The sequence below is a fragment of the Thalia democratica genome, chromosome 4 (assembly GCF_965202585.1).
Source record: "Thalia democratica chromosome 4, ktThaDemo2.hap1.1, whole genome shotgun sequence".
NCBI classification, from domain to species: domain Eukaryota; kingdom Metazoa; phylum Chordata; class Thaliacea; order Salpida; family Salpidae; genus Thalia; species Thalia democratica.
In genome coordinates this window covers 81,131,389-81,157,121 of record NC_139168.1, presented here as the reverse complement: position 1 = coordinate 81,157,121, position 25,733 = coordinate 81,131,389, and the positions used below count along the sequence as shown (strand labels likewise).

The following is a 25,733-nucleotide window of genomic DNA, read 5'->3' as shown; positions in this document are numbered from 1 at the left end:
AATTTAATAAACAGTTTTTTATCATGTATCATAAATATTTCCAAAAAAAGATGCGCTATAAAGAATCAATATATGTTGTATGCTTATTTCTTTTAACAAATGCACTTTACTAGATTGAAATACATACTACCCTTATCATTGCTAAGACACATACTGCAATATTGGAAAACCTTTATTAACTGCAATATTGAAAATACTACAGTTAGAAAACCCTTACAAAAGCAGGGTTTTCCAACTCATATTCATAATCGCCCTCTTGACAACAGAGTGTTAAAAAGTAATTGCCTAGTTAATCACCCATTTACATTTTCCCCCTTGCTTATTATTTACCTCAAAAAATCCCCTACACAGGGATGTTGCCAACTGTAAAAACCCTGCTTAAAAGCCCTCAACAGTTTGATTAGTTTGTTTTAAAAACATTTATTTTAATGTTATTTATCATTATACTTTATAAAACTTTGTATTACTATCAAAGTAAAGATAGTTTTAAAGCATTCAATACTATTTTTCAAAGTTAGAAAAGACTATCATGGCAATTATTTCGTACGCTTTGTACAGGTGTTTGTGGTAATTTTTTTTATCTTTTTTTAAGTCTTTTTATTGAATCTATTTGTAAAGTGTAACAGTATTGATGTAAACCAGTAATAAAAAACTATATAGATGCAACTTTTTTAGTTTTTTTGATAATTTTTTTTTTCACTTTTCAGCTTTAAAAGTGATTTGATGGCTTACAGCTTTCTTTTTCTAAACTGTACACCAATTTGCTTTTATATGAGTATAATTTATGTTAGAACTTCTGTTTTCTTGTACTGTGTAGAATTTATATGAGTTAAAATAATTTTGAGATGTTTTGAATAGAAATAAACTTCTAAGTTTTACTGTGAATAAGGGATTGGTTAAATTTTTGTTTCTATGAAATAGTTTAAATCTGTTTTTATTATTAATCAAACACAAGTATTATAAACTAATTTGAATTATCGCATTTATACCGTTATTTTTTTTTGATTTGATAAAATTATATAGCTTATAAGTTTACATACGTATGATTTTTTCAGTGTAAGTGTTGTATGATTTAAAAAAAAAACTCACAACTATTTTTTTATTTTTTTTTACAATTAAGTTTTTACATTTTGTTATTGTTGTTTGTTAAGTGTTTTTGCATGCTTTATACAGACTTTAAGTGCTTAGGTGTGCTTGAACCACGTAAACTTAGTCTACAAAATTACACGGTTTAAAGTATAGTGGTTAAAGTGTATCTCTGATAACAAGACACTATTTAAAAATTAGTTGAGATGGCTTAAAATATTACTTTTTTGATTGATGCTTTTAGTTGTGGTCTCTTATGTTGTAATACAAATTTAATAGTTTGTACGTTCACATTTGATTATTTATACCACTTAAAATTTGATTGATAGCTTGTAAACTGTCGTTTGAATGAAAATTTAAGTAATCAACCTCAAAAATTGTTAATATGTGCTCAATGTATATATATTTTTTTCTTAATCAGTTTTAATAAGACTAATGGAAACCTTTTACTTCAAAGTGTAAAGTGTTACTATAAATTAATACTTTAGTAAAATGAAAAATATTTAAAATAGATTGAATGATATAAATCCTTTGTTCAAATGAAATCTTTGAAAGTTTTAAAGTTTTACAATGACATATTTAAAACGTCTGCTACACGCTATCTTAAAGTTGTTCAATCTGGATTAAAAGTTGTCAATTACATAAACACTATTTAAAAGGTGTTATTTTTGGTGGGCTCAAAATATTTGTAGTTTTTTTTGGCTAAAAATACTTCTAAAAGACTTTATATATGTTGTTATGATTACAATTACATAGTATACTTTAATAAAGTTTTAAATGAATTTACATACAGTATGTTTTAATGTATGTTTTTTTATTGCAAGTAGTATATATAAATGCAGTAGTAAATATTGTAAATTACATAAAAACTATTTAAAAGGTGCTGTAGTTTTTATGTCGGCTAAAACTATTTGTAGCTTTTCGGCTTAAAAATATATTTTAAAAAGTGTTAATTTGTGTTTTTTATTACATGTGTATTTATATCGATAAAAATGTTGAATGGATTTACATGCAATCAATGAATATACTTTAATTTTAACATCATGCATGTTTTAAATGTTTGTTTTGAAATTACAGTACTTGTATAACTTTCTCAAACAAAGAACATTTAAAATGTGGTTTTTAAACCTTATTAAATGCAATTTTGTTGTCTAAACTCGTTATAAAACTAATTGTAAATTCTGTTTTTAAATATTTAAACAATGTTTTACATTTGGTGTAATTTTTTAAATTAAGTATATACTTATATTATAAATTTGAAAAAAAAGTAAGTATTTTGTCAAATAAAATATTTTTTGAAGTAATGTCTTAAGTTGATTTTAAGTATTATGAAGCTATCATAAAGTAGGTTTTTTAGTGAAGATTTTGTGATAAAATAATTGATTATAATTAAAGTAACTAAATCATAAATGTTAACAGCACGTTAAGAGATTATTAATTTTTATGTTTTTTTATGTATAAGTTAAGGCCATAGGGGGGGGTAGACCATGTTTTTTACAAGTTGATCTTGTTTTATAGAGTTTTTACTAAGCTTCAAGATGCTTTTTACCGTTTTTAAAAATTCGAATTAGTTTTTGAGATATGACCGGCCAAAGTCGAGCCGCATAACAGGTTCCTTATGGGGAAGGAAAACTAAAACGGCGAAAAAAGACTAATGCATTCAAAATCTATCTCCTCCTTCATTTTTTAATCAATCTTCTTCAAGCTTTCACAGTCTATTCTTTATACAATAACAAAAAAACGTTATTTGTGACTTTAAAAAATTTCAAGTAAAAATACCTTTTTTTTGTAATTATATGACAAAAATTAAAAAAAAAAGTGAATTTTCATCAAAAAAAAATTTTTTTTACAAAAAAAAGGTATTTTTACTTGAAATTTTTTAAAGTCACAAATAACGTTTTTTTGTTATTGTATAAAGAATAGACTGTGAAAGTTTGAAGAAGATTGCTTAAAAAATGAAGGAGGAGATAGATTTTGAATGCATTAGTCTTTTTTCGCCGTTTTAGTTTTCCTTCCCCATAAGGAACCTGTTATGCGGCCCGACTTTGGCCGGTCATATCTCAAAAACTAATTCGAATTTTTAAAAACGGTAAAAAGCATCTTGAAGCTTAGTAAAAACTCTATAAAATAAGTTCAACTTGTAAAAAACATGGTCTACCCCCCCCCTATGGCCTAAATTAAATTCCACCTGATAAAATCTAGTTTTAATTAAATGTTTAAATGTTTGGTTAAAAAGTAATAGTTTTTTCATTTGTGATTTAACTTAGCAACTTCTGTGATTGAGTACATGTTTTCAATTATTGTTTTGTTATACGTTAAAAGTATTACTGTGTTTGAGGTTAGTAAACAATTAAATACTCATAAAAGTTGTTAAGTAATTTTCTTGATATTAAAAAATGTATAATTATTTTATTAACATGTTTTAACCAGACTTTACAGACCCTATTTATTACAGACCTGATTTTTGATTTTTCTGATCAATTTATGCAATAGTTATTGATTATATTTGAATGTTTTATCGTAATGCTATTTGAACGTTATATGTTCTGAAAAATTTTTCTATTCAAGTTTTTTTTTGTTTTACAACGTTGTAAACTTGGAAAAAATAAGTTTGAAATACTTTTTTTTAAGTTATGATAATGATTTCGGTTTAAAATGATTTTTATAAACATTTAGAAGTCAAATAACTATACTAGGATTAATTTCTTATTTTTAACCAAGTTATTCATAATAATATAATAAGATTATTGGATTAAGGGATTTAGATGCTCAGAAATATCAAATTAAATTTATGTTGCAAAGCATGCCTAATTGATTGTGATTATTTTGTTAAGTAATGTTGTTAGTTCAAACAAAAAACGTTTTAAGAAAATTAGCATATTAGTTTTTGTCTTACTTAAGATAAAGCCATTAAGATGTTAACCAGCTTATTTTTAAGTTGGTGTTTGATTGAAAATTAAAAAGTATTGTTGAATGATATAAATTTGATTTTTTTTATAAGTTAATCTTCAGGCATTTCTTTGTGTTTTTACAGAAATAAACAAGTTTTGTTTCAAAAAGTAACTTATCTTTGAGTAAAAGATTTACCAATGAGCAAGATGTAAAAAATTAGAAAAAGAAGTTAAATGATATAAATAAAGTCGTTTTAAAACTAACTTTATGGAATTTATTTATTTAAAATAATAAGTTTACCACTTGAGTGTAAAATTTGACAACATAAGATATAATTATAATACATCTTTTGAAAATTATTCTCTAATTGAGTATACAGTGTTCATAACCAATTTGAAAAAGTGTGTGTACTACAATTACAATAATTAACATGGTACTTAAGTTATTAACACTATACTGTCTAATAACTTGCCAATATTTAAGCTGATTATAGTTAAGCAACATGGTATTAGTTTCAGTTATTTTAATTTTACACAACACAAATTATAAACAATTACTACAATTAGCAACACAACTTTAGTTATTGACACTTTGGAATTAACTGAAAACCTGCCAACGTTTAAGTTAGCCAACAGTTGAATATCTGGTATTAGTTTCAATTACTTAAACTGAAAAACTTCTAAGTTGGTTTTAAGACAGTTTTACTGGTGGTTTAGTTGGAATTTCTAAAACCATTTTTTCATGTTCTTTAAAAGTTATTTAAATGGGACACCTTACTTAAGTTGTATGAATAATTATTCCAGATTAAAATTGTATTAACTTTTATACACATGTAATATCAGTTAAGTTTCTTGTATAAACGTATTATTTTCAAAAAGTGTTTTTGATATTTCAATATAAATAGATCCCAAAAAAGTTTACAAGTTGATAAAGTTAACACTGTTTAAAAACTTAATTAGTATATGTATTACACTAACATATAAAAAGAGTATTTAAGACTGCATGCATTCAATTTTAACTGTTTTTAAGTTTTATTAATATTTATATAGTCACAGTTAATAGACGAAACATTTGATGCTAATATTTATTAATATTTTTGATTTTTTTATAGATTTTAAGCGTATTATAGACCGATCAAATAATTTAAATAATAATACCCATAAAAATTAAAAACGCAGATATTTAAGTTTTTACATATATGTGTATCTTTTTGTTTTGCAGATTAAAAGCGCATCAAAGATTTAATTCTGGTCAGACGTTCAGTTGTGGTTTTTAAAAAAATTTAGATGTTTTATAGTTAAAAGCTCATCAAAAGATTTACAAATAGTCAAACTTTCAATTTAAATATAGATTTTATTTTTAGACTGAAAGCGCACCAAAGACTCCACACCGGTCAAACTTTCAATTGTGACGCCGAAGGATGCACCAGATTCTTTACAACGAGATCCGATCTCAGAAAGCATCTGAGGACTCATACTGGGGAGAAACCTTTCAAGTTTGTATAATAAATTAATTTGTTAGTTTAAGTGTACAAGATGTAATAAAATTTCATAGAACTTGTACTGCAGTTAGTTTAATTCAACGTGTATAAAATAAAATCACACTGTGGAGAAACCATTTAAGTTTGTATTTTTACTTAAAATTTAGTGTACTTTAACATATATATATAATTATATGTTGTTAGTTAGATTAATATGTTAAAACTCTGCTGTAAAAAATATAATTTTTTGATATAATTTGCTAAGCATCTGTAATAACTACTTTGTTCTATATATTATTATAACATGGAAAAATTTAAACTATTATAATTTTATTATTTAGCTAATAATGCTAAAAATATTATAATTCAATAAACATGAATACAGAGAAATAAAATTATAGAGTAAATTTCTGCTGACCTATAAAAATAAAATAAATAATCAATAATAGATAGGTAGAAGATTTCGCGTATACTTATATGTGCAATGATCGTTTGTTATTCTAATAATTTTCATACTAGTGACTTTTCAGTTAAAGTTTTATATTTAAAGAATAATACAAATAGAAGTATATAAATAAATTTAATAATAGATAGGTAGATAGATGTGTTTATAAATGCAATGATCGTTTGTTGTTCTAAAAATTTGCATACTAGTGACTATTCAGTTACAACTTTTTGTTTACATATTGTCATTGATGAAAAAAAAAAATATTGTTCAAGGTTTTTTCTATAATTCCTATATATCTACAATTAAAAAAGGAGAGTATTCTAGAATAAATCAATTTATTAAATTTTGAAGGATTAACATAAAAAAGTTTTAAAAGTGAGCATAATTAAAGCACCAGTTTTCAATTATAAAACTTTCCATTAAGTTTAATGCATTTCGTTTACATGTAGCTTTATATGCTTCTTTTGTTTCATAATCCAAAACAAACATTTACTTAATTTTTAAAAAACTGGTAGCATATTATTAATATAAAAGTTTGTTATATCATATTTATTTTTGTTATATTTGTCTAGAAAAATTGATTTGTATTTATAATAAAAAAACGTTTTTATTCTACTTAGTTATTAACACATTGTAAAACCTTTTAACCCAATATTTTTTTATGTTACAAATATTTTAATCAATTTGTAACAATATAGTTATTATATCATTTAATAAAAACATTTTACACATATTGTATAACGAAGTAAAATCATATTATTTAATCATATCATAAATTTTCAAACTCAGTTAGTTCACTAAATTTAAAGTTTGTTTAATTAGTCTGCTATATAATGTTTGCTTTGGGTATATATTAACTAAACATTAAATTTTTTTAAGTATAAAAAACTTTATTTAGTAGCAAAGATAATTTAAGAAACTAGTATAAGTTATTTATTTGATAAATAAGTTGATTTATTGAAGAAAACTTGCTCTTAAAAACTTAGTTGGTTATATTTAAAGTTTGTTTAGTTAGTCTGACACTTTTGTTTGCTTCGGTTATCTATCAACTAAACATTAAATGTTCTTAGGTAAAAAACTTAATCAAGTATAAATAAAAATAAAAAGTTGTACTCATTTTTAATATAATAAACAAGTTGAACCTGTTGAAATATAAAACTTCAATTTAAATATGGTTGGTTATAATTAATGTTTGTTTAACGAGTCTGCTTTTTCTTGTTTGCATTAGTTATATATTAACATGAGTTTTATTTCTCTTTGATACTCATAGTAAAATGCTGATTAATCTTTTATAAGGGTTACTACATGAACTTTATTGCATATAAAGTATATAAATAAAAACTTTGTAAAAATTAAAACGTTTATAAGTAAGTTTTTTAAATTACTTTGAATGTTTTTTTATTTTATAAGTTTGTTTAAAGCTTATATAATAAAATAACCTTGCAACCATAAGTCATTTCTCTACATATATATGTCATTGTAAAGTATTTTGATTGAATTTATGAATAACATCATTCATGAAAAATCCAATTGAAAAATATCATATAAATTTCTTTGAATTTTTAGTGCACTGAGTACTTTTGTTTTAAACTTTGTAAAAAACATCATTTTCAAGTATTATAGTAACAAAATTAGTTTGGTATATTTTCAAAATATTTTTTGCTTCAAAATAATAAATACAACAACATTTTGTAATTACTTACTCTAACATCAGATGTTATTTTTATTTGCAAAATTTTTACTTAAAACAAAAACTTTTTACTTAAAATTAAGCAGTATAAAATAGATTTTTGGTAATAAATGTAAAAAACTATAAAAGGTTTTCATACATTTTACATTAAGTGCATAAACAGAATAAAGTTTTTATTGGAAAGTAGTAAAAAGTGTTTAATGTAGCAATTGATAATTTATAACCTTGTTGTATATAGGTTGATAAATTATTATTTTCAAGTAACATAACTACTATTATTTAATTATAAATAAAAACTAATAAAACTATTTTAAACAGGTGTAGAAGTTATAAATTTAAAGTAGTTTAAAGAGGTAATAAATTTATTTTATCAATAAAAACTAATAAAAATAATTTAAAACAGGTGTAACAGTTATAAATTTAAAGTAGTTTAAAGAAAAAATAAATTTATTATAAAAAAAATTAAAAATAATTTAAAACAGATGTACAGAACCAGATTGTAATAAGAAATTTGCTGTGAGCCATCATTTGAAATCTCATATTAGATCTCATAAAGGTTAGAATTTTAAATAACTATAAATAGTTAATATAATAAACCATCATTTTTAAAAATTGTATTAGACCTCATAAAGGTTAAAATTTTTAATAATTAATATAATAAACCATCATTTGAAATCTCATATTAGATCTCATAAAGATTAGAACTTTAAATAATTAATATAAGTAAATCATTATTTAAGGTTATATTATTACAATATTTTTTATAAAGTAACATAAATAAGCCATCATTTGAAATCTCATGTTAGAAATCATAAAGCTTAGATTAGTTTTAATATGTGTAAATAATTTAAGCAAGCCATCATCTTAAATCACATATAAAAAGTCATTAAACTTAGACACAAAAAGTAATGACTAAAATAAATTTGTTTTAGTTAGTCGTCATCTAAAAGTTTTATATCAGAAGTAGTTGTAAGTTGTTTAATTTTATAAAGTATTTGTAACTATGTACTTATTTGAAATAAATAGTTAATATGTAATAAATACAGTAATAAAAACTATTTTAATTAAATATCGTAAATGTTTGGTATAAAAATAATTTTAACAGTTAAAAGTTTCGTGATTTTAGAAACACTTGTTAGCCATCCTCTAAAATCACACAATTAAGATCATGAAATTGAAATATTAAATTTATTGAGCTAATAAGAAAAATTTTTAATAACAAATTGTGTAATTAGAGTAAATAAAATGCACTCTATTAGAAAAAGTTTTATATATAAATAGGACAACAATTATTTTTAACAGGTCTATATAAATAGACCGTATCGGTATAGTTTTAATCTTCCGGACAAATTGCTTATTAATAATTCAACTCTAAATTAATAATTCAGTATTTCACTTTTATGTTAATGTTTTATAGAACAGATGTTCTTTTCATGTGGTTTTAAAGCAGATTTTATTTTCTGCTTAATGGCATCACATAAAACTTTAGTTTCGAGAAATTTGTTTAAAACTAAATCAAATACTTAAAGATTGTTTTTAAACTTCCAAAAACTTTACGTTTCAGTAAGTGAACACATTAAGTAATGGTATAGTATAAAAATAGATAGCAAAAAAAATAGTTTATGTTATACTTTATATAACATTAGTTTCAAAATTCAATGTAAGTTACAAATATCTACTGAAATGATTTAAAGTAGTATCTAAGTTCAATTAGGTTATAAATTCTTTCCAAAATAGATTATTAGCTTACATTCGGTATAGTATAAGTATTTCCCTGTACAGTACATTATAATTTGTTTTAAAAGATGTTACTTTATTATGTTTCTGTTTGTTTTCTTAAATAAATAATCATGTTTTAGTTGTACTACATTACAAAAAAATTGCTGATAAAAATAAGATTTTTTATAGAGAAAAATCTGATTTATATTTCTGGTGTTAAATATAAGCAATATAGTATTGAATACAAACGAATATAGAAAATAAATATTGTACCAATGTTAATTTTGCATTACGACTATCATATAATTTATTATGATATAAGTTTACACCAATTTTTTATCTTACAAACACGTTCGTGAAACTACAAGTGAAATATTGAGTTTCAGATTTATATGCATATCAACAAACTAAGAACAGTTAGACTAGTATGTTTAAAAGTTTAAAGTAAATACCACATTAAATTATTCGAACTAAGCATTGACATTAATGTAAAAATTAAAATAAAAAGGTCCCTTATATTTTATTGTCTCTCGAAAGGGTAATTAACATTAAAAATTAATAGTTTTTAAAATTACAATTTTCATACGATATAAATAAAAAAGAAGTTAGTTAATTTTTTCTATAAGTTTGATTTATCAAAAAATGTTTTAAAACAAGCTTATTGTACTAACTATACAATTAACAAAAACCATGAAATTCTGAAAAGTCTAAACTAATTACATAATATATGCGTTTAAAGAGAATTAAAAGTTTTAAAACATTAATAAAACAAAACCTCATGCTTATGAAACTGAATTGAACACCGTAATTATGGTTGCATGGTTATCCTTCACGGTAAAAATTGAAACCAAAAAAAGTTCATTTCAGTTTAAAATTGCTGCAAAAACCATGAAATTGCTCATTCAAGCGTGACCTGTTTCACAGTCACGTGATTAAATTGAAAGTAATTTGCGCACTGAAGCGTACATTGGTCACGTGATATCGATTTGCTCGCTTTTAATTGGTTTAAGTTGGGTCGCATTTACTACACATGAGTTGCTTGTCATTAATTACAAGTTTTGCTGATAAATGGTATCAATTTGTGGTTTTTTACTATGTTTTATTTGTAGTATTTTGTCTATTTTAATTTTAATTGTCAAAGAGTTTATTACTTTTTGTAATTGGTGTTTTTGTTTCAAATTATTACCATAGTTTCAACATTTAATGGTCTGTAATTTAATTTTGTTATTAATTTAAGTTTTTTGGTCTTTAACTTTTGTTAGTAGAGTTTTTCAACTACATTTGTTTATTTTAAGAAATTGTTATATTTACTGCAGATTAATTTTACATAAAAACATTTGTGTATTTCTCTTTCAAAATGTACTTTTCCAGTAAATTACTTATGTAGCCTAATTTTTAAACTTAATAACTAATAGCTCAACAATGTAATGAAATGCTAATAATTTATAACTATATTAAGGTTGCCATAGCATTAATTATTTATGTAGAAATTGCCTTGTGTTATTTACCTAGTATGTTATATATGTTATGTTTGTTATTTTCAATTTGTGCTCCTTATTTAGTTTGTTTAATAAAATTACTTGTTTGCTTGTTCAGGCATTTTTATTTAGTTTTAAAGTATTGTTATATAGTTTTTTATTAATTTTATTACATAAAATATACTGAAAGATTAAAACTTAAAGAGTGTTTTTATTCTGTGTGTGTTTGTTACATAATCATATAATTTAAGATTATACTAAATACTTGTTCTAAAAGTACTGCCAGATATGGATAAGTAACATTCATCGCTAATTTCATCTTTTGTAATATAAACTAATTATTTTAGTTAAATTTAAATACTGCTAATTTTTTTTTACCTTTATTTTTTATAGTATGCAAGTTACTAGTTTATACATATAAATACTATAGGAACTGTTTAATTTAAAATTTCTGATTTCTTTTTAATTGAACTTCTTACAGTTTTGAAAATATTATTTTTCTGTATGTTTTAGTCATTTACGGTAAATCGTTTATAATTATTTTATAAAAACATTCTTTATATGTTAAATGGTTTGAAACAAAAATATTAAAAATTAAGGTATTTTTCTAAAAAAACATATTATTTTATTTTAAGTATAGACTTCAAAAATTAGTAGCTAAACTTTTTTAGTTAAGTTAAATAAACTTGAAAACATTTTTCGATAAGCAAAACACATATCTAATTATATTATAAATTCATTAAAAAACAGTATATTTTGTTGAAATACAATTCAGCTTCATAAAGCTTTTAAAAAGAGTATCTTTGAATTTGTTATTATATATTTTTTTAGTAAATCTTAAAAACTAAAATTTGAAATAGATGTATTTTAATTTTTTATAAACAAAAGTACTTGAAATACATATACAAAATTAATTCTCTGTTTCTATAATTTTTTCAGTTCTATCATCTTATTTATTTTTTATTTTCAAAAAAAGTAACTGTCCATAGTTTAGCATAAAATCCTTTAAATATCTTTTTTTTTCAATAGTTAAAAGACTTGTTCTAAAACTTGTTATCCATTTTACCAAAACTTTTTTTGTTCCAATAGTTTCTATTAATTTTAAGCACTTTATAAAGAAAGTGTAAACTTTTTGAGTTAAAATCAACTATTGAGCTTAACTAATGATTTGAACATTTTATTTGACCTTTTAAGAAAAAATAGCTTCTATAGAAATTTAATAAGATATGATTAATTAAACTTCATTTATTTCCTTTTTATAGGTGTAGGAGCTTAAATAAAATTAGTGTGTTCAAACGCGTAAATTAATTAAAATCTCATTATTTTACTTAATCTTTACAAAGAACCTTCTTATCATTGTAAAAAGCTTTTAACATAACTTATAATTTATTAGATCAATTCAATTAATTTAAAAGAAAGCTCTACCAAAAAAACTTCAAGGTTTTTAAAACTTATTCAAATTACATAACTTATAAAGATTTATAAAAAAATTACAAAAATAAGAAGCTTTTCAAGCTACATTTTTATCAACCTTTATGTTTTTCATGATTTAAAGCTTAATAGTAATTTTCAATAATTCTTATATGATTGCTAAATGTTTAAGTTAAGCATCAATATTCTTTAGAAAATTACTGGAAACCAAACTTGCCTGCCTTACTTAAGAAAAGAACCTTTTATTTTTCTGAGAACCATATTTTAAAAATTGATTTAAAATTAGCTCCTGGTTACAATACATATGTGTCAATTTAAACTACATATAGACGTTTGAACAAAAAGTGCATTGACAAAGTAATATTTTTAGCCAAATTTTAATTGTATTTAAAATAAGATATGATTGAATAAATTCGTAACAACAGGTGTTAGAGTTTGTATAAAAGTTGGTATGATTAAATATAAAGCGTAAATTAATAAGAACCCCATTAATTTCTATTAATCTTTACTTTTTATCATTGTAGAAGACTTTTAACATAACTTATGGTGTTTTGGATCAGTTCAAGTATATTAACTTATTTAAAAAAATATAGAACTAATGTTTAACTAATATTTGGTATACTGATGAAAAAATTTTAACATATGAATAAAATTACTTTTGTTATATTAAAAAAGTTTAAAAACATTTTTTAATGTTTTAAAACATAATTAAGTAATTAAAAGCTCACTAACTATAGTAGGCGTTAGAAGTTGTTAGATGGTTGTTATATTTCATTATTTTGTAAAACATTTGTAAATTACTTAAAACCACAAATGTCTGTCAAACTTAACAATAGAACTGTTTATCTTTTTTAAAACCATTTTTTAAAAGCAAGTAATAATTCATTTCAATATCAATAATTGTTTGTCAAAAAAATATATATAACAGTTAATTTCTAGATTGTAATTAGTATAAGCTTTTAAGTAAAATATTTCAATGTCAGTTTAAACAAAGGTATTCTTTGTATTTTTTTTCAAAATATTATTAACCAAACTTTGTCATCATTTATTAAACACTAATAAATAACTTGAAGCGAATTTGTAACGGCGATTTAATAATAATAGTAGGTTTACTTAAATGATTTAAATTTATGACAGCTTCATAAACTTCTGTCAAATATTAAGTATCCCTTAATAACTTTTTTATTAAAAGAGACATATAAATTTATTGAATTTCAGTTGATTATAGCACATTAGGTTTGTGGTTTTAGCTCTTAATAATTAAATATAAAGTAGAGCTCAGTATTAAATTTAGATTACTTTTCAGTAAGTTTATTTTTGATGACAAATTAAACAAAGTAACGCTTTATAATTTTGACAAGATTATCAACCAACTTTTTTATTTTGCAATTAACTTTGGTTAACAACTTAGACAGAGGATTAAAGATAAATCCGTCAAAAATATAACATTGAAATTTATGTGAATTCGCAATAAACAAGTTAAAATTTATTAACTTGCCCGTAGGGTGTAAGAAGCAATAAAAATAAAGTTGTTTGTATCGAATTCATAACTTGTACTTTGAATTTGCAAAAAAAATATTACAAAACTCTTATTACATAAATATTTTTCATATCAAGATTGAGACATTAAATTTCATTTAAAAAAATTAAGTACCTTGTAGATTCGTAACATATAGTGTTAGGAATTAATTTTGAAACTTACAATAAGTTATCTCTAACTGTTAAATAAAGTATCTGTATATTAATAAGTTTGATACTTGAAAAAAAGGTTAGCCAAGTCTTAATTATACACCTCCAAAAATGCTTGAAATTCTAGTTTTTTATATATACTGTTCTTGGATACAGTTAAAAAATCATACTGTACTTTATTAAACTATAAAATTTTCAATTTTAGTGCAAATTTACATGTAAATTAACATTTCAAACTATGTCTTGCCTCATTTTTTCTAAAGAAACTATTCAGTTAATAGTTATATACGAAAGTTTCTTTTGTTCTGTAAATCTATGGTTTTATGTATTTCAAATACTTTGAACATATTTATTAAATATAATATGATTAGAGTGGTTTGTTAGAAGTTATTACTATTTAGTTTATACAAAATAACTGAACAAAATATTTTTAATCTATTTTTAACTAACTTTTTAAGTTTGTTCACACACATGGGTAGGAACTAAAGGCATTCATTTTAACACCTAAGATAGCGTTTCAGACTTAAACTATTAAAATTTTTCATGTTAATTATCAAGTTTACTTCATTAAACTTAGTTGATATCGGTAACTAAAGTTTGCAACTTATATGCATATATTTCTTTTTTGGAACTTAATATTCTATCTCATGAAACTAAAATGTTAATTAAGTTTCTATCATCAGAGAGTATAAAACTACAAACTTTAGTTTTGAGTTCAATAAGTTGTACACTTAGTTTATTCAAACTCATTTTAGATAATCGCCTGAGGTTGTTTTTTACAATAAAAAACTAAAAAAGTATTTTGAATAGTTTAAGTTTACATAAAGTCTTTAAACAAACTTTCAACAAGTTTTTAATCAAACTTTTTATACGTTATAAAATTTGTTTTTGTATGGTAACAACTTTTTTTAAATAATACTAAAATAAATTTTACTCTTAAATTTATCATAATTAAGAAAGGTATTAAGAAGGTATAGCTTTTTATTTAATAAAAATTTAATTTCAATAAATAAATACAATACTGGAACCATTAAAAAAAGTAACCATATATTAGAATATATTTTTTAAACTTTTTATTTAAGGTTCCAAACAGACCAAGGTATAACTAATAAAAAAAAAATTATCTGTTTTTGGACATTCTTTTAGTAAGGTAAAGTCTAAAAAAAATTATAAAAGTACTGAATAAATTGAATTTAATTTTTGCTTTATCAAGTAGTACATTAGCAAGCCGTAGTTTTATTTTTTCAATTTAAATGTAATTTCATTTGCACTGATAAAGACGAAACAGGTTGAACTATTTAAAGTAACCATAAGTTTGAGAATATACTTTTAAACATTATTCTTGGTTCAAAAAAGTGTAAACAATAAAAAAAACATTATCTATTTCTGTAAAGTAAAAACTAAATAAACGTATTATTAATAGTTTGTTAATACTTTACAGGAATGAAACTGTTTGTTTATTTTACTAATTTTTGTTATAAACTTTTATTAAATAACATTTATAATAATTTTACAGGAGAGAAACCATTCGTTTGTGTTGAATCTGGCTGTGAGAAGAAATATGCGACTCAACATTCATTGAAACTTCATAAAATAAAGTGTGAACATAAGAATCACAACGAAAATGTTAGTTATTTAATAAAATATTTATTTTAAGTTATTAAACAAAATGTAAATCACAAACTGTTTAAAACTGTAAGTATTTTTGTTATGTGTTTTTTTAAACTTCATAAGGTATGACAATAATACAAAAGTTTCAACTAAAATGTTGACTTTAACAAAATACTCATAAAATTTGATGAAAATTTATTTAAAAATCAAAATCATGAAGAAAATTTTGTTCAAGTTTTAATCATGTTTAAGTTTTTTTTAACTATTTAACCATGTAAAGTTCTTGTAATATAAATAAATTGTAAATGTTCTTGTAAATAATAAAGAAGTTGTGTTTTAAAGTTATCTTTATGTTTTAAGATTGGCAAAACAGTTTGTTTTATATATAAAAATTTGATGTTTAAGTTTGTTAAGTTTATTAAACAAATGTTTTTTTAATTTAGCATATATTTCACATTACAATCACTTGTTGATTTATTTTCTTTTTTTTTTTGGTGTTTTTATTTTACAATGTTTTACAGACTTAATTTTAAAACTTAACTAACTAACTTAACTTATTTAAAAAAAATCTTTTATTCAATTTCTATAGATCAGATTTATTATTAGACAGATATAGAACTAAGTGCTAGTTATTATAGTAAAAATAAAACTTTTCTTTCAGTTTTATAAATGTAGATTAAAAGAATTAGTGGCGCATTATAACAGTTTTTTTAATATAAAGTATGATAAAAATTTTGTTATTTTTTAATGTAACTAAGAGATTTAATATTGTTATTTTTCAGTTTTTTAAGAATAAACTATGAATTATAAAGCTTGTTTTTTTTTTCTTAACATATCAGACTTTAGTTTACATTAAAAATTTAGTTTAGTTCTGTTAGTTCAGGTTTGAAATTTGAGTCTTAATTTTTGTATAACTGTAAGACTTTAGTTCAACTTTTGAAATTAACTACAGTTTTTACTATATTTTTACAAATAACTGTACACGATCTCTAATAAAACTAATAGTCAATTTTGGTAAATTTTTTTTTGAATTAGATCATGGGAAAAATTTTTAAACTACAACTCTTTAAAATTGTTTTTTTACTAATTCATAACAAATCAAGTATTTTGTGTTAAACTTTAATTTTTTCTCAATAAACTGAAATATGTGTATATTTTTAACATTTCTTCTCATATGATGTTTTCATACGTTTATACGTCGGACCAAAGTTGTTCTAAAAATAAATTTACGTAAATTGATATCCATAAAACTAGACAAAAGAGCGTCACATTAAGTATAATTGTTTTCAATTAAAAAATTAGTTCCAAGTAAATTATTATATTTCATGGAAAACCATGAGTTAATATACAAAATATAAAACAACACATGATTTTAATTCATGGCTTGCAATATATTAAAACGTGATGTTAATAGTAGTATTTTGTTTATTATCTATAAGTACAAAAAATATGAGTTTTGTCAAATAAAGTAGTAAAACTTTGATTTTTTCAAAGTTGGTAAAAAAATTATCATTTATATGAAAGCCTTTAATTTTTGCATGTTTAAAAAGTAATTCTTTAAAATATATATGAAAATTTTTAATTCTTAATCCATAATGTATAAAAAGCTTTAAACAAAACTTAAGACAAAAATGTCTAAAAAAAATTGTTAGTTCAAATTCTTTAAGTAGTATTTTAACAAAATACAGTTTGTTCTTTAAGATAAGTTTTTACTTAAAACAAAAATGATATTAATTACAAAGAAAAGTATTTTATTATTTACTTGTGTCATGATCTTAAGTATTCTTAAAAATTAATAAATACAGTTAGCAATAAATAATTAGTTTAATATACATATAATAAAAGTCTGAGGTTATTTCAGTATAATTTTGCGTTAAAGTTTATATCAAATCTAATAATGAAATGTATTTTAGTTGAACAATTCAACCTTGCAATGAATATAAGTTGTGTTACTTATTTACAAAAGTATTAATAAAAGTTTTAAACCCGCTTATAATTTTTTGTAGAGCGATTATAGTTCCATAAAATTAGAAAGTAATCTTAAAGTGTTTTCATCTAAAATTTAAGAGGCACCAAATAAACATTATAACATAAGAATTTTTTTTCAAGTTTTTTATACTGGAGATAAGTAGTAAAATATACATGTTTGTTTCAAAGACAAGTCATACGTGGATCTAGAATTTAACTTCAACCAAAATATCCGGTTTTATTTTTAGGGTTTAGTTTCGAATTAGATTGAAACACAAAAAAGGGATTTGAAAGTATAAGTTATTTTTTGCCAGACAACATAATTTGATTGCTTATCCTAAATGTCAATGATTAATTATGGTTTAAATGAACTTTGAATTTCTATAAGTGTATTTTTATTAATGAACAAACTACATTATGAGTTAAACTCAACATAAAATTTGAGTAACTTTAAAAAAAACTTGATACATAAAGTTTTTGTAAATTTTTAAGAACTTTACTCTTTAAATAGATAATCTGATAACTAATCTCAAAATATTTAGATTCAACCTTAAATGACAAAAGTTAAGTCTATAATTAAGTTAAAATACTTTAACAAAAATACCAAACGTACTACATAGTCTTGGATGATTATGGTTTATATGGGGCTAAAAGTAGTCAATTGTTTTAAATGTATAAATAGATTTGATGATTTAAACATGTTTACTTAAAATATACTATTGAATTTGAAATGATGCATCATAATTGTACATTTGTAAACAGTTTATTGTCTAAATGTATAAACTACAAGGATAAAACAGTTATCAAAAGTAATACACATGTTTATGTAAAGTATTAGTCTGAACAGTGTTTTATGTATGTAGTCATGTATGAAAATTGACTTATCTTAACAAAGTCTTTGAAGGAATTTGAAGTCTTTGAAAAATCCGGAAACAGAAATCTCTAGCAACGTACTTTTTAGTTCAAAAACAACTTGGCTAAACAATTTTGCGTCTTTTTAAAGTAAATATTTTTTACATGTGCTCCTATTTTGATTATCAGAAAAAGCATTTTGTTTATTAAACAAGCATTTGTTTACAGTTTTGTTTTATGATAATTGTTTTTAATAGATTAATTGTTCAAAGTTACGCAGCTCAAGTTTAGATTATTTCTGGTAGATCTAGCCCACCGGATAAAAAAGTTGCCAACTTTTTTTATTCCTTATTTACCTATCAATTTTTTTGTTAAAATATATAATTGTTATTGTACTTGACAGTCCAAGCATGTTAGACTAGTACTACTGCAATTTTTAAGTTTAAGTATGTTATACTTGCTTCAAAACATAAAAACCAAAGCTAATCTCCAGTAAGTATGTTGCTTATCTAAGTTATAAATACAAAACACAGTTATGTAAGGTAAGACTAGCAAGATAAACTGTGACTTTTTCTAGCTTAAGTCTATTGTATTTAACAATCTTTCGTTCATCATATAAAAAAAGGTAGTTTTTAATAAATGTGTTGCTAATTATTTTGTCGAAAATAAAAAATTCTCATGTGATTTTATTATAATATAAGTTATAAATAATATAGAAAGTAAGTTTTTGTTATCAGTAAAGTTAGGTTTAAATCTTTAAAATTCTGAAGCTAATCCCAAGTATATCAGACAGTTTGATAAGGTATAAAAAAAACAGACACTTATTTTTGCAAAAATAACAAAGAAGAAAAAGTCTACTATAAAAAGTTAATCGACTTTGAAAATATTTCTGTGGTTAAGCCTTATTTCTTTAAAAATGCAAAGTAACAATAGTAAATAACTAGTTAATTTAATTTTCTTTCAATATACATAATAAAAAAACATAAGTTTTATTGTATTTTTGCATTCGACCATACAAAGTGCTATTTGTGCTTAAGTGTATTGCAAGTGTTACGTAAAAGTATTTGTTTTGAAATCGAATAAGATAATTTGGCCATTTTGAACTTTAATATACTCTTTTGTGTTTTCGGGGGTATTGGTTAAAATTTTTAGAAAAATTGTGCTTTACATAATAGTTTTTTTTTGAACACGATGATATATTATTAGGTATTTTAAATGCAATTTTAACTAGTTAGCTAGTAGAATAGAATACAAGTTTGGTTTGACAAATCAAAAAGTTTTTCTTTACAATTTAAGAAGTCTTTTTGATTTCTAAATATTTTACTTTAAGTTGACAAAAAAATAAGTTCAATGTCCCCGGCTTACAAAAAGACATTTTTCTGTTAATTTAAACCACGTATCAACCGGTCTAAATTAAACAAGTTTTAAGATAATGTTTTTTTTAATATCTACAAACTTATCAAGACCAGTTGTCAAAACTTAATAAAACTTTAATGGCCAAAATAACTTAATCACAGGTACAAAAGTTCTTTTAATCAAACTTCTTTTTAGCACTTTAAAAATAACTACTAATTAGTTGGTTCATGTTTTACTTAAAAGCAATAATTTGTTAAGTTTATGATATAAAGTCTTACATCCGTATAAAACTGTTTTTTTAGCAATTAATTGTTGATTCAAATAGTTAGCTTATATATTGCTTTTTTTTTGAGTTTATTTTTTCAAGAAAAAGTCTGTTAATTTTTTGTTTCTTTGTAGTGACTTATAAGGATATTCGGAAACGTATTATGACGTATTTTTTTAACTAATTGCAGCAGATTTTTGTAATATAGTAATCATGATGTGATTCATAAAAAGTATTGCACAAATCATTAGAAACTTTATAGTAAGTTAAAATGAATAAATAATTAGTCACAAAGTTGTGTCGTGCGAACTCGTTTATATTAAAATAAATCTTAATATACGAAACACAGAAAAATGCAACAAAACTATGAAAACCAAGTTCTCAACTAATATTTTTTATAAAAAAAAAACTTATTCAATAAATAAAAATAAAAGCAAGAAAATATATAAAAACTTTAGTTTTAGTAATAATTTTGCAACTAAGTCATCTACAAAAAAAAAACTTAACAAACTTAAATCGAGATAAACAATTTTCAAATATGCAAAAACTATTTTATTTTACTTGAAAGTAACAGTTTTTATTTGGAGTAAATATTTCTTTGAGAATGTGGTATCATTTTTGAATATACTTTGTATTACTTTAGTGTTTTTGCAGACAACATTTTGTGAAATTATTTTAGTAAAATACATTCTGCAATCCGAATAACCGGCTTTAGGACTAAATTGTAGTGAATAATGCGAATTTAAACTGGTAATTTATCTGTCTTGTACAAATTATTACAGTTGAAATGAACTATCAGCTATCTTTAAATGTATATTATTAGGTTTCAACAAATTCAAATAAAGTTTTTACTATCGTTTCCAATTTACACTACTCTCCATCTGCATAAAGTTAAATGTTACACCTTCTAATCCTTATTAGTCAATAATGGCTTTGTTGTTTGTTTTTACAAATATGGTCAAGGACCACATTTTTTTAATGTAAACCAAGTTTTTTTTTATTATTTAACTCTTCGTAACCATCACTATAACGTTTTTTTTTTTTTTAACTTTACCACCAGTTAGATAAACTTGGTAATACATAAATTAATTGTTATCTTAGACATTTTATATGGCTTTTTTCTATAAGCAAACTAATAAATGTACTGTCATTTACTACAAACTCCAATATTTTTTTAATAAACCAACTCTTATTTTTTGTTAATTTACACCAACAATGGATTTATTTTTAATAAAATTAAAAACAACTATTTATATAATTAATTTTACTAAGTTTAGATATTTTAACAAAATGCATAAAATTTTACGATTTATGAATAATTAAAGTGTAGTTTAGCATATAAGCTCTAATTAATTCATTAAGGTCAAATCTTTATTGAATGAGTTTTAAATAAGGACCTTAACTAAACGTTTTTTGACATAACATTTACATTAAATTATATGCAATTAATGCATAAAAACCTAAAAACTAAAATGTATACAAAATCGCCATAAAAAATAAAACAAATGCTATGCTAGTTAGAACTGAAAAAGTAAGCAAAGTTTTTTTTTAATTTTTTCAAGTTGTATTCTAAGTATTCCAAACATTAGTTTGAAACTTTTTTTTGTTGCAAAAATATTCTGCATTTTAAATTACCGGTGTTAAATACATTGTAGAAATGAATAAATTGAATTTAAAACGGTAATTTAGTTTCATTTCTCAACAAGTTGCATTTTAAATACATTATCAGTCGAATTTTGCTACTTCTTATGTTGCAGCCAATTTAAGTTTCAGTTTATATAAGAAAATAAATTTGTTTTAAACTGTTTATTTGGATTTCTCAAGAAGAAAAACAAGTCTTTGGCTAACTAACCAAAAATAAAATGACACAGAACTTAAATTGTAGTTTTTGTTTAAAAAATATATCGATCCTTAAATATTGAAGCATGGTTTTTAAGTTGCAACTTTAATTTAGGTATGCTACTATTAAAGTTAAAAATTTTTTACAAAATTTAATTGATTTTAATCAAAAAACCTAGACTTCAAAAAATCTAAAACAACAAATAACCCATTGTTACTCAAATTTCTCGCAAAATTAAATTTCTTGAAAAGGTTTATTGAAGGCAGTAATTCAATCAACTTATTTTTACTTTTCTCTAGTTAATCCAATTAACTTTGAACTTTATCATTTTGACCATGAAGGGATTATTATTAAGACTTAATAACTTGCAAATTACCCAAGTGTGAACTTAAGATGTATAGTACATTTAAAAATGTTTGTTTTTATAGACTTATTAACGTCAAAACTTAAATGCTAATCCACAAAACGCGTATTAAAATTTAAATGCAAGTTTTAAGTTTGATTAGTAGCATTAAAAATGCGTCAAGTTCAAGTATTGTTGTTTATACTAAACCAAAATGAACTCTGCTTAACTTTCATTGGTACGCTTTTAATCCTTTGCAAAACTTTCGTATGTGTTTTGTCACATTTAGGGTTAAGTTTGAACTTTATATCTAATGACAAAATTTCTACTCGTAAAAATATAAATCACAAAGAAAAAACGTATATTTCATAAACAGTGTAGGTATAAAACTTAGCCCTTCAACAGCTAAGCGATAAACTTTATTTAGCGAGTTTTTTTCAAATTTACTAAACTACTAGTTTGTATATACCGTAATACATCTGAACCTTTTAACTGATTTTTTTTCCTTATATATAAATACAGAATTTTTTTTCGATCTCTTACGCCATAATATTGATTATAAAAACATTTAAAAACCATATGAACCTCAAATAGTTCTTAAACTTCAAAAAATCCTAAAGTTAAACTTTTTTAAAAAAAGGGTCTAGCTAGAAAATCAAATGTAAATAAATATAAAATTTACAATGTTTTTTTTTCTTTATTTGTTTAATATTGTTTTTATACAACTATAACTTTAGTTACCGACTTTAGATGAACAAGAAATGTTATTAAACGTATATGGTTTTTTAAGGACCAATTAGTTTTTACTAATCATATTATAGTATATTCTACATATTTCAATTATTGTTTTATATGTTCGATTTAAAGAGCTTGTTGGTTTTAATTTATAATCTTATTAAAGTTGAACTTTATTGAGTTAACCATGAAAAGATTATTGTTTTAGTTGATAACATTTTATGTAATCAGGTGCATATTTAGTATGCATAAATTGACTTCAATACAACTTTTTAATGTAAAAGAAAAATGTTAATGTTTTAAGTACGTATGTGCAAGATTGCATACGCAATTAAATGCAAAATCCGTGGTTTAATTTCTATTGTTATGATGGTTTTATCTATTTAAATAAAATCAAACGATTTAATTTACAAGTTTTAACTTTTATAACAACTTAAACTGCTTGTCTACTTTTAATACGATTTGTTTAAAGTAAAATGTAGAAAAGTAAACTAAATTAGTATAGGAAAATGAAACTATAAATTTCAATGTAATAAATTTTGACACCTGAATAAGTTTATTAAATTGTTTGCGTAATTGACTAATAACTGATTTTTTTCAAAATGTATTTCTACATTAAGTCAAGAGTTGTCTTTTTTAGTTAAACTAATATGTAAGATTAAACTGGATTTGAGCATTGTTACGTAGTTTTTAAGTATTTATTTGATCCATAAACACTTTTATTGTTCTAGTTCGAAGTTGTTTTCAAGACTACTTCAAAGTGTAGCTTTTTGTAGTAAAAAATTATTAAAAATGACTTCTATCGATCAGCATTATACTAAGCTACGTTCATAACTCATCATATTTAAGTAGAAATTTTGTTAAGTTAATATTGTCTATAAACTTCTAAAATTAAGAAGCTGAACAAGTTTAGTGATATGTTAGTTGGAATTTAATGAAATAATTAATAGTAAAAGCGATATTACTTGACTGTGTTTTAATTGCAGAATGTTTAGAATAATGTTTCTGTTTAACATAAGTTTTTAAGTAAAATAGCTTTTTATTTATTTTTTCTAAATTTAATGTAGTTCACATTCCTTAAAAATCATAAAACTGACTTAATTTATTTTAAAGTGTTTTTTTGTATAAATTTAAGTCTTACATTATTAATACTTTAAAAGCATTAATAAATTTGATTTTTAACTTATTTTATTTTGGAGTGTATTCATTTTGACAGATCTTTATTTGTTTAATCGTATCATTTTATTAACTTAATAGTTTTATATTAGTGCTGTCGAAAAAACCAGTTTAGTTCGATGAACTTCAATTTAAAGACGCTAAATTAGATTTGAAATAAATATAAGCAGATTAAACTTATTATTGTTGACAGAAATCTACGTAAATTTAACAAAAATAAATTTTACACTTGGTGAAATTAACAGGATTACTAGATAAAAGTATCTTAAGAGTAGAAATAATAAATTATACTAGCAGAACTATTTTAGAAATAGTTAATAAAGTATACGACATTTGTTTAAATTAATAAATGTTCGTTTAATAAACTTAGTTATGCTTTAATATAGAATACAATATAAACTACAATATAAAACTTACCTAACGTAGTATAAAAAAAACTTTTTGAGTATACATAAAAAAATTCATTTATGACAAGTAAGTCATTTTTAGTTCATATTAATATGAATCATACATACTAGTATAAAATTCTTAAAATATCTAATCATCATTTTAGACACTATAAAATGTGTTTTATAAAGAAATTTAAAATAGAATAAGTTGTAATTTAAACAACAGAACACGTAAAATACTTCTTTTAAATATAAAAGCTGTTAATTTATAATCTGTGCTTTAGAAACTTTTAAGTAAATTCCTTTTTTAATAACTTGCCTAAAAAAATTTTCAAAGATGAAAAAATATTAAGATATTTTTAGCTATTTTAGCATACATTAAACTTAAACGATAAACAAAATAAATATTTCAAAACAATTTTTTAAAAAGTTTTCCCACCATTAGAAACCGTAATTAACTTTAAAATAACATTTGGAAAAAGTTTATGTGTGAACTCCTAGATAAAACATATTTACTTTTCAACTAATATCTATGTGATAAAATAAGTAAATTAGCATTTCAAACCACATCATATAAAGATAGCTTGATAAGTAATTCCAGTTTAAACTAAATCGTTAAGTAGCAATTACCTACACAAAGATTAAAGTTGACTTTATTAATTTTCTACAGCTTAATTTAATAAATCTTCAAGTTTAATTTGTTTTGCTTGTAAGTTTGTAAAAAGTTGTTAAATATACAAATCATGGTTATGTTTGTTATATAAAATACTAAGATTAGACAACAACAAACACTTCTTACAAATCTTTCAAAATTGAAAAACTTTATTTTCGCGTTTGAAATGACAAAACAAAAGTTTACTAATTAAAAATTACTGATAGGTTTTATTTGTCGTATTTAAAAAAACATAACACATTTTAAACCATATTAAAACCCAATAATTCAAGTGTTTTTTAATAGAGTTTTGATTAGAAGAAACTTACTTCGCTCTATTTCGTTTTTTCGAAATTAACAGAAGTTTAAAAAATTTTATATTTGATTAACATACATAAAAATGAAGTATTTTTTACCAAGGAGTATTGTAAACACTTAATGCAGATTATAAATCTAATACCAAAAAATTTTTATGGTTTTATAGTCCCACGGTACAGAACTTTTACTAAGCTATATAAAAATTATATTAATTTTTTTGTTACAAAGTATTAGTCATTTCAAAAGATGAAAAACAGTTAAATTAGTTACAGAGATAGTGTTTATTTTCTTTACACAACATGTAATAAAAGTTTT

The 25,733-nt window shown here is 22.5% G+C and overlaps 1 protein-coding gene across 1 annotated transcript in view; it reads left to right on the top strand.

Annotated features, from left to right (window-relative positions):
• The window catches only part of LOC145834263 (uncharacterized), a 39,731-nt gene that overhangs the window by 5,691 nt on the left and 8,307 nt on the right, over window positions 1–25,733 (top strand). The window contains exons 6-8 of the mRNA XM_082941645.1: window positions 5,342–5,473; window positions 8,079–8,152; window positions 15,430–15,539. Coding sequence (XP_082797771.1) covers window positions 5,342–5,473; window positions 8,079–8,152; window positions 15,430–15,539 — 316 coding nt within the window. The remainder of the gene's footprint in view (window positions 1–5,341; window positions 5,474–8,078; window positions 8,153–15,429; window positions 15,540–25,733) is intronic.